Source organism: Phocoena sinus, chromosome 2 (assembly GCF_008692025.1).
Source record: "Phocoena sinus isolate mPhoSin1 chromosome 2, mPhoSin1.pri, whole genome shotgun sequence".
NCBI classification, from domain to species: Eukaryota; Metazoa; Chordata; class Mammalia; order Artiodactyla; family Phocoenidae; genus Phocoena; species Phocoena sinus.
Window position 1 is genome coordinate 44570223 of NC_045764.1, and position 10907 is coordinate 44581129.

The 10907-nt window shown below is 43.9% G+C and overlaps 1 protein-coding gene across 1 annotated transcript; it reads right to left on the reverse strand.

The window, feature by feature from the left end:
* Positions 1 to 9537: 9537 nt before the first annotated feature.
* On the reverse strand, positions 9538 to 10486 carry LOC116748546 (kidney mitochondrial carrier protein 1-like). Its single transcript, XM_032621689.1, is given in 3 exon segments — positions 9538 to 9689; positions 9692 to 9729; positions 9731 to 10486. Coding segments are annotated over 3 exon segments (891 nt in total). The 5' UTR covers positions 10432 to 10486.
* Between the last annotated feature and the right edge of the window lie 421 nt (positions 10487 to 10907).

Sequence of the window (10907 nt, forward strand, 5' to 3'; positions counted from 1 at the left end):
GTGGATGTCTCTTGGCCATCTTGTCCTTGCTGGGAGACGTTCCCTGATGGCCACGGAATGGAAAGATTAACCAAGGAAACCCTCTTAAACTCTCGCAAGGATGCCTGAGTCTGTGACCCACTCAGTGTTCAGGATGACCCAGGGTCAACCAGCCTCTGGAATGTCTCTTTTGTATCAGCCCCGATGTCCGCCTGGTAATGCAGATACAGTTCAGTGTGGGGAGGACAGAGCTGGAGGGAAAGAGCCAGCGGCTGCTGCTTCCCTGGCAAAGAACAGTTCTGGGGAAACAAAAGACAGCTGGGTAGGAAACAGCAAGGCGCTTCCATGGAGGCTTTCATTTGTTAACACAGGCCATGCTAAGCAACAGTTAGAAGGAGCCTTGGGCATCCGAGTCTGGCCAGAGAAGGATTCTTTGTTTTTCACCATAAATACTGGACCTTTCTCTAGGACTGAGATGTATTCTCGAAATTTGTCTTAAGTTAGGGTTTCAGTTGTCTTTTCTCACTCTCTAGGGCTCTTGGTCTTTACCGTATATTGAGGGAAAATATACCTTTCAAAAAACCCAGCTCTAGTGATGATAAAACACATGGCCTTAGATCCTCGAACTTCACTGGTCTAAATTTTCTTCACTTTTAAAATAGGGACTGGGATACCTTCTTCAGGGGGTCATGGGGCTCCAATGTCTGGTCGTCACTGATGTGGTCCTGGGCTACCTTTCGTGCCCTATGTCATGTTTCCCAGCATTTCAAGCCACATAGATGCCCTTGCTCTTCCCTGTTGGTGGGCCCTTCCACACCTTCTGGTTTTTGTACTTGCCTTCCTCTGCCTGAAATATCAATCTCCCGCTTGTTAAGCTCTCAAACTCAGTTCGTCCTTCAAGAGTCGTCACAGAACGTGGTCTCTCTATTCATTCGTTCTGGAGCTCATCATATTCTCTGTTGTTTGGAAAGCTTTCTTAAAAATTGTCCCCATTTCCCACTAGACTGGGAGATTCTTGAGGATGTGGAATATTTGTTGCTGGATGAATAAACAGATGACTTAAGTGCTGTGTAAATGGTAGCTGCTGTTCTTTTTATTTTTCTGCTTTTCTCCAAGTCGTCCCTATTCTAAAGGGTCCTTAATCCCAGATGAACTGAAATGACTTGATAAATAATTCGATCGGGAGTAGATGTTCTGACTCCCTGTCTCCTACTTCTACTGAAGCCCCTAGATCAGTGGTTGTCAAAGTTGTCCAGAACATTGCAGAAATTTGGAAGTTACTGTATTCTTTGGGGGACACCATGAAATATTAATACAATCATTTTCATCATATGCACTAGAAATAAGTTATTAGTGGAATAGGTGGTAAATGTAAGCAAAATAAGATTTCAACCAAGAGCATGTATATGTGCCCATAAAAAGTAAACAAAACCCTGAAGTCCTCCCCAAATTCAAGCCCTCGAAGAAATCATAATCATATTCCTCCAACTTTTAAATTAATATTTATTTGCCACTTGTTTACTTACTCATCGATTTGATCTGTGAGTGCTCACTAGTGTAGACACAGCAATAGGTGATAAATATTTAAGAAAAAAATTGTTGGAGAACAACTTAAAAATGAGAACATTCAATGGATTAATCATTACTTGATTTCGACAGTTTACTAGTCCTGTTTAGTAATGCTAATTGGGTACTTATGGTGGACCAAACACTGTGCTAAGGGCTTTACATGGATTATCCCATGTATCTTCACTCCCACACGATGAAGTGGACATTTACATTATTTTCATCATACCAATGAGAAAACAGAGCTTAGCGTTCAAGGATACGTTTTCACAAAGTAAAATCATGACTCTCATACAAATATAAAATGAACACGTGTCAAAATTTTTAGTTAACCCATTAAATAATGAGAGAACCAGTAAGATGCTATAATCAGTTCAAAGGAAAATCCAAAGACCAGAGCAAACACCCGCCAGTAAAGAATGATGAAACAGATGCGAAGTGGTCAATATATCCACCAGGCAATAATCGATTGCCTTTCCACAGGACATATCTGTATTTCTATGGGTAGGAATAACTTGAATTACCGTACGTTTTCTATAACATACAGGATTGTAAAATAGCTTTGTCAATGCAAGGTGGAGGTAACCCCGAGGATGTACTAGTCGGAACACCCACGTGTGTTTTTGCCCATTTCAAAAAGTCTTGCCCAGGTTTTCGTGTGGTTAGAAAAGGTAAAGATTTGCGTAAGGTCACGTAGCCAAGATGCAGATCCCAGCAATACAGTGTCAGTGTCCTGAACAACTGTTCTGTGGATGAAAACTTTAAGAACTACCGATGAAAATAGAGATCAGCTCTCTTTTGGAGTTGCTATTCTGCTACTGTTTGATTTCCCTGGGTACATATTTTTTGTCCATGTAAAAACACTGTGTATGTTTAAGTCTTAGGAAATGAAAGGAACTCATATCTATTGGATTCTTAACAGGTGTCAGGTATCGTGTCAAATGCTTGAAGCCCGAGATCCCGTTTTATCTCAACAGCCACATAAGGGAGGTATTAGTAATCCCCATTTTACAGATGAGCACTTAGGTTTGGACTGATTCCTGGAGTTATAAGGCTAGCGTGGAGCTGTGATTCAAACCCACATCCCTCCTAGCCAAGGCCCATGCTGTCCCAGCCGGTGAGCCAAACAACGTTTCTAACAAACGCTAACACTTCTAACAAAGAATTTTCGTTGTTCCCACCTTTTGGAGCCTGTATCATTTACTGTGGGGCTGCCGCGTTGTGCTGAGGACCGGGGGATGGTTCTGAAGAAAACGGCATTGAAAAGAAACACCTTGTTTTTGGTCCTCTGTGCTCAGTGGACCCAAATTTGTCTGTGTGCAGAAACCTCAAAGAGACACGTTATGGCCCCAGCGCTTGACTTGTGCCAATCCTTAGATGTTGAGTAGGACCTTGATTTCGGAATGGCAGTGTGCTTTTCTAGTTGCTCATGGGCTAGTTTACCAGGACAGAGAAATTCTCTCAAGATCTTAAAATGCCACAGGCCACTGAATTTACTACACTTCATCAGTTATAAGCTATCCCCCAAAGAAATCCTGCAATGTTTGCCGGCACTCACTATGCCCTGCTGATACCCCAGGACTGACACTGATGAACATGTACGTACAGGCTTCCTTCAGGTCTCCCAAGCATGGTGCCTGGACCGCTTTCATCAGAGTGACCTGGGTGCTTGAATAAAATGCAGTTTTATCAATAGCACTTGAGACTTAATGAATCAGAAACTTGCGGGGGGGGGGGCGGATAAGGGCTGAAAATGTCTATTTTCAAGATCCATCCTAGGGGGTTTGGAGAATCCCACAAGTATAAGTGCTTGGGCTCTGGACTCAGCTGGGCCTGAATGAGCATCACTGTGTGATATTGGGCAAATTCAGTCAGCTCTTGAAGACTTGCTTTCCTCATTTGAAAAATGGGGATAACTATAGCTGGGAGGAGATAATCCACGGGAAGCATTTGGCATGGGTCCTGGCACCGGCTACGTTCCCAGGAAGTGTCGGCTATGAACGTATTTCACTGATCCTAAGATGCTCCTTCCTTTCATTTTCGGCGTAGTAACATCTCTGAAATCAGTCTGCTTCTTAAAAGTGATGGTGTGTCATGGTCTCAGTGGTGGCAGTTTTTCCTTCTAGTGTTCTCTAAAACAAGGTGCATCTCACCATAGATGGTGTCATAGACTGGGTGAAATACAGCGTATGTAAGGGTTCCTGGGATGCAGTGCAGTCCAGCATAAGGACTCTGGAAGAGTACTGGAATTTGGGGAATCTCAGGCCTGTCTAAGCTGTGGCCATCTAGCCAGTGGCCCCTGCTAGTGCAGGAGTAAGTCAAGTGAAAGTTGGATAAATAAGGCAGTGGGTTCACCCCTCTCTCTGGAGGGGTTTCCATGATTTGGGAGGTACTTGACGGTCTCCCTTCTTCAGGCCCCACTTAGGTTTCCTACTGGGGCAGGGCAGCTTGAACTGGGTGGGGCTGGTGTGGTGGAGCATTGCTTACCTCCTTTGTTGGTTCCTTCTCATCTCCAGACTTGCCTTGTTGGATGTCTCTGGACCATCTGGCCACTACTTTCATTTTTCTTTTCCTCTGGGTCCCCTTTTCAGGGAAGGATTTTGAGACGGAACCCCAGGTCCAGAAGGAATCAACAATAACCTTAATACTACTGCCTGCCACAGAATTATCAGTATTATCACAGCCAATCAGGAAGAAATCTGCCCCCTCCTGCCAACGATCCCACTCGCTCATGGCTCTTGTCTGTTCAGCTGTGTGACCAAAATGGGATTTGGCAGTGAGATAGCTGTGGGGGAAGGTTTGCTTCTTGTTGTTTTTAAGGTGATCTATACAAAGGAATCAGCTTAATGAGTGGTTTGCTTCCTTTGAAAAAGCACCATCTGAGTTTAGATTTTGTATTTACTATTTTAAACCCTTCCAATTAGACCCATGGGGTTTCCCAGGCTTGCCTGGGGGAGTTTTTTCCAGTCTTCCTTTCCTTTCTTTCCCAAACCCTGGGACAAATATTTGTTTTTCTCACATACTCATCACAGCTCCTGGCCTTTAGAAAATCCTGAGCAGCCCTGCAGTGACATGGGAGCCTGGTGCCTGGCTGGGGAGCCTTAAGCTGAGAACAGAGCTTGGCAGGCTCGCTTCCTGCCCCAATGCCCTCATTCACCATGGAAAGTTGCGGGGTGTGTCTTGGCACATTTGCTGAGCTCACTGGAAGCTCTCAATTTTGAGAGGGAAAGGGACTTTCTCATGGGTTTCCCGCTCCAAGAGTATCAATCAGCCTCAGAGAAACACTAGGGAGGCGAGAAGTGGTTTCCTAGCAGGAATCGTGACTACAAAGGCCACCGGCTCCCTTTGTATCTTTTGTTCCTGCTGGCGCCTTGGTCAGAGTTTGGGGGCCGCCCCAGTGTAGTCTTTGCTGGCCTGGGTCTGCTGATCCTGGAGGTTGGGGAGGAGGAAAAGGAAAAAGTGTCTGGAGGAGCAGAGAAAGGAGTCCTTGCTGGGGTCCCGCTCTCTCTGTTGCACCACGGATGGCTTTCTTTTGGCTTTTTGCAAATCTCTGATCTGTTGGTTCTTGACAAGCCAACAGGGAAGGATCAGCCCTATCTCGTGGGGTTGTGACATTTGAGTGGGCTATTGTAACCTGCTGGGCACTGAGTTGGTGCTCCTTAAATATTCCTCCCTGCCTGCACTTTCCCTTTCCCGCTTTCCTTGGAGGGTAGAATCCATATCTATATCATTTAAATATCATTTTTGAAATGATAACTGAAGCAGGGGAATGAGGGAAGGAAACAGGAAGGAAAAAGTAATTTCATATTCCACCTCCTCCTCCATTTACTACCCGCCCGCCCCCTCAAAAAAAAAAAAAAAAGACTTCTTTAACCCTGCATGTGTTATTGGAAAGAAGATGCACAGCTGTGGCTGGTGACTGTGTTTCCTTGCCTGAAGCCAGCCTCTGATGGAACCCCTCCGCCCTGCTGGTCTGTTGTTTTGCTCCGCTGAGCTGTGGGGTGTGGGGTTAAAGGACCCTTGCCAAAGTGACCAGTTTTATCTGGCTTTCTGACAGCTGTGAGAAATCCTGATTGACAACAGGGCAGCTTCTAAGCAGGGAGCTGGGAGGCTGGCGTGATGTGAAGGGACCCGGAAGCGGGAGGCAGGTCCCCACGTGTCCGTCTTGAGTGGCACTATTGGTTTCGGATAGATTTCATTCCCGTATTGGAAAGGAGTGCTTCTTTAACATGGGATCGAAATACGCTTCTTTAATATGGGAATGAAAAATATCTAAGGCTCGCTCCAGGGCAGAGAATGGTCTGTATAAAAACGACAATCCAACTGCCCAGTGGAATACACGGGCTTAACGCTAATAAGAGTAACTGAATTTAGAGCAATGGCTGTGTACTGTGAATGGATTTTGGAAGCCAGCAGCTTCTGGGGAAGAGACGCAAAGGGTTTCTAATATGCAAATGAGGCTGGGTATGAAGCCCCCAGGATAAAAAACATCACGTGAATCTCACTCATCATTTTATTAACAGGTGGGTTCCTAGACTGATTTTGAGTTTTCATCAGTGTGCAAATTAATTAAGCTGTTAAAAGGTGGTGCAGAAGTATGCACAGGTATCTTTGGCCTTCTTTGACAAGGAACATGCTGCTCTGGGTCTAACTGTTGGAATAATTATTTTCTCCCCTGTAAATTACTGGCAGCAAATTCAGTGCAGTGCATCGGTATGCTTTTAGTTATCCACAGGATCTGAGGATGGGGGCTACATGGGACAGGTATTTATAAAATATCTAGGTTTGTGTATGTGTAAAAATACCTGTGAATCCTTTCCAGCTGGGTTCATTTATTTTAAACAAATCATGGTGACCGGATATTGATTTGGGGCCTGGGGGCTCCAACAAGGGATATTTACCTTCATGATAAGTGGATTTCATCCTTACTTGTCTGAGTGATTAAAAAAAAAAAATTGTTTCAGCCTTTCTCAAACTGCACTTGCTAGCTGCAAGCCAGGTTTTTGTGGGCATTGTTGTATTAATCGGCATTAGCAAGACATTTCAAAATATAGGCTGAGGGCCAAAACAGAGCAATAGAAGATTAATCTGTTCTTCGGAAATGAAAACCATTTGGGCTAAATAAGCAAGTGTTGTGTTACAGTGAAAACAATACAGGTAGCAACGCCAGAATGTCTTTCATTTGTTCCGAGCTTCATTCATTCATTTGGTAAATTGTTGGTGGCACCTAACATGTGCCAAACTATGGGGATATAGAGTAAATTATTGTCTCAGAAAGAGCTGGGTAAGTATAATTGGAGAAATGGCTGGGAAGCTGAAGTACAGGAGACCTAATACAGAGGGGCAGAGGTGGTCGGAAAACGGGTCCCTTGATGAGTAGGAGAAATTATCTCCTACTGAGGATGAAGTGTGGGCGTGCACGCGTGCTGGTAGTGATGGTGGTGATGAAGTGGAAACAGTGCATTGAAAGCCTGAGATGGAAAGGTGATTATTACATATAACAGTTTGTTAAAGGCTTCTATCCCAAAGTACCAGAGACTGGGTGGCTTAAACAACAGATATTTACTTTCTCACAGTTCTGGAGATTAAAAATCTGAGATCAAGATGTTGGCAGTCTTGGTTTCTTCTCAGACCTCTCTCTCTGGCTTGCAGACGGCCGCCTGCTCCGTGGGTCACACGTGGTCTTTCCTCTGTGCTTGTCTATGTCCTAATCTCTCTTTATAAGAACACTAGTCCTGTTGGATTAGGGCCATCCTCATGACCTAATTTTAACTTAATTACCTTTGAAAAGACTTTACCTCCAAATATGGTTACATTCTGAGCTACTTGAGGCATATGAATTTTTTGGGGGGTGTACAATCAAACCCATAACACTTTATAAGGAAATTGAATGTAAATTTCCAAGATTCAAAATGGTGTGTTAATAACAAACATAATTTATGGGAGAGGTTATAGAGTTTAAAGAAATTTAATCCTTCTCACTACTAATTATTATGAATGGGTTATAACCCCAACTCTGCTAGAGAAACACCGGAGAGAGTAAGAGTCAGATAAAGTTCTCATCTTACTCAGGAAAATGCAAACTTTGACAAATAGATTAATAAAGTGAAAATCCTCTTTATAAAACTTAATAGAGGTGGTGGTTGCCCAACATTTTGGATACACTAAATGACATTGAATTGTTCACTTTAAAATGGTTAATTTTGCCTCAACAAAAACAAACCAAAAAAACTCAAAAAGTTTAAAGCAGCCACTGGTAGAATTTTTTTAATGATGAATATAAAGCTTACAACTTTAGAGTAGATTAAGAAGCAAAATATAGACCATAAAAGCAAATGAAAGAAAACAGATACAGCATGAAAACCTTACAGCCGAAATGCACAAAATGATAAGGTAGGCATGAGACAACTATAAGCCAATAAATAGAAATAATTTAAACTCTTTTACAAAGGCTTTAAAATTGTATTTAAAAACCAGTGAGTTATATCCCGTCAACATGGTGTACATCTAAAATAAAATGTGGTGAGATTGAAAATAAAATAACGAACTAAGATTGAATAGGCAACACAGATTCAAAGAAGGCAGGGCTGGCAGTGTTACTTCCAAAAAAGTGATCTTCAAAGCAAAAAGCATTAAATGGAAAACAGGGAGTCATTTTATATGGATAAGTTGTATGTTCTACAATACATGTTCGTTTTTTGGGGGGGGCTCTCAGAATCACTTTTTATTTTGAAAATAATAAGATGAAAAAGAAGAATGATATCCTGTCTTTAGAAGAAAAGAAGGAAGACATTGTATACCTCTTATCAGACTTCATAAATAGGTACACACACAAAAAAAAATCACCTTTCGAATTTCAAGCAAGTATTTTCATTCCAAACTGATTATGAAGTCCAAGACAGGAAATATTCTGACAAATGTGACCAGAACTAAAGTAAAACCCGGGAAATCTGGAAAAATCAACTCTTTGATTCACTTGCAACATTTTGCTACAGAAAATGTAATAAAACCTTAACCTCTTTCTTTCACAAGCCTTTTAACAAAGGATCTCACTCAGGGGAAGCCCGTGATAAAATGACTCTCTTCCGTACATACGGACCATTTATTCTGGGATGATGGCTGTATGACAGCATGATGTAAACACACTAATCCTACAAGTCAAGTAGTAGCAGCTACTATCTTCTTCACCTGACCCTCAGTATCAATAGATGTTATTATCCCCATTTTACAGATTGGGAAATAGAAACTTTGCTAAAATCACAGAGCAAATTACAAACATTACTTAAGACAGAACCCAAGTAGCTTAAAAACACCTCCCACCAGCACAGACGTTGCCACCTTCCAAGCCAACCTATCACACCATCATGAGTTTAGATATTAATGCTTTGTAACAATTCGTCACAAAGGTCGAGTGGTCAAGGCTTAAAAATCACTTATTATAAGTGAAAGATCCTGCCAAAATTGGAAATCAGAAAGCAGTGCAATATTCCAGGGATCTATATCCTGCACTGTTTATACCTGGGGTATACCAGGTCTCCATGTGTGAATTTCTTCAGCAGACATGAAGCCAAAGCCCCCCTAGAAGTTCAGAAGCAATAACACCCTCTTGGAGGCTCTATTCATTCCATGGTTCCGAAGAGCTTCTTTCGAACAGTCTGGGAGTCTCAGCTACGAGCTGAGATGCATCAGGAGTTATTCTCCCCTGAGGGAATCAGTCCACAGTTTCTGATCTTCATGCAAGTTTTCTTTAGCAAGAAACATGCATTTCATGTTATCTTTGATGTCGAAGGGCACTTGAATGGTAAGGACTAGTGTTTGGATGTTACAGTCTATGCCATTAAACATTTGGTGCAGAGCGTCCGATGCCAGGACACAGCAATCCGAGCTAACCCAGTCTTCACCTGTTGCTCACACCTCAGAATCTGTGGCAGGCCAAGCAGTGAGAAGCAGTGGGAAAGACAGGAAGCTTCGCTATTTCAGACGTGAGCATTTTCAGCGGGATGTCTCATGCAGTCTTGACTTGTCCAAGTCCTTCAACTGCTCATATGTCACAAAGAAAATAATATTCCAAGGACCAAGTCTCAACCAATTTGGCCAAAACCCTTTATATAGAGCAAAAAACCCTTCATTCTTCCATGTCTGTAACAATCCAGGGAACCTGTGTAGCCAGGGCATCTGCCATCTCAAAGGACTCTGATTCATCATACTTGTTCTCACCATATCGACAGGGTTTGAGGCCAGGGCCCCCGCCAGCCCACAGGTGAAGCCTGAGCGGAAATGGTTATACACAGTGTCTCCCATCAAGCCCGAGAGAATGAGATGCTTCTTGGTTAGGTCGTAGACGGGCAGCTCCACACCAACAACAATAGCGGCCCTCTGAGCAGTAAGGGACACGCCCTTCCAAAGGCCTCTCGTTCCCTCTTGCTGGTAAATGTGAATGAAGTTGCCTATCAGTCCTCCTTGAAGGGTGCTATTTTGTGCTTGCATCCGAATTTTCAAAGCATCAGTTGGATTAGCAATGGTTGAGGATATGACTCCAGAGAGAATTCCACAGACGACATTTATCAGAAGGGTTTCATCTTCCGGGCGCTCGACAAATAACCGCTTCAAGCTCTGGTAGACGCCTATCTTGATGGTGCCATAGGAAGCCTGGCGCGACGTCACAGGAGCAATCCCTGAATACAGTGTTTTCAGGCCTTCTTCTCTGCCTATCCTCACTAACACATGCAACATTCCTCGATACCTGATTTCTTTAAAGTTTGCATCATTCTTCCGGCCTTGAATCTGGAGCCGTGTCTTGGTTAAATCAATTGGAAAAGTACCGCACTCCGCTGTGATGGAGGCCAGGCCTCCGTACACGAAGGGCTTCCAGTTCAGGGCTGACATGCTCACCGCTGTCCCTTCTCCTTTGTTCACAGACGCATAGCCTCCAACAGGGTTTTTCCGGACCAGGGTTCAATCCCTGGTCCCCTGGTCGAGGAACTAAGGTCCCGCAATCCGCGCGGTACAGCAGGTGGCGGCGGCCCTGCACACTCCTACTCCCCAGGCGCAGCAGCAGCCGGCTCCAGCGGCCGCACGGGATCTGGAGGAAAGCCATGTTCTTTTTATTTCTTTATTTTTTTTTTTTGTGCAGTACGCGGGCCTCTCACTGTTGTGGCCTCTCCCGTTGCGGAGCACAGGCTCCGGACGCGCAGGCTCAGCAGCCATGGCTCACGGGCTCAGCTGCTCCGCGGCATGTGGGATCTTCCCGGACCGGGGCACGAACCCGCGTCCTCTGCATCGGCAGGCGGACTCTCAACCACTGCGCCACCAGGGAAGCCCCATGTTCTTTTTGAGTGTGGACAATATCTCGGTTAGTATTC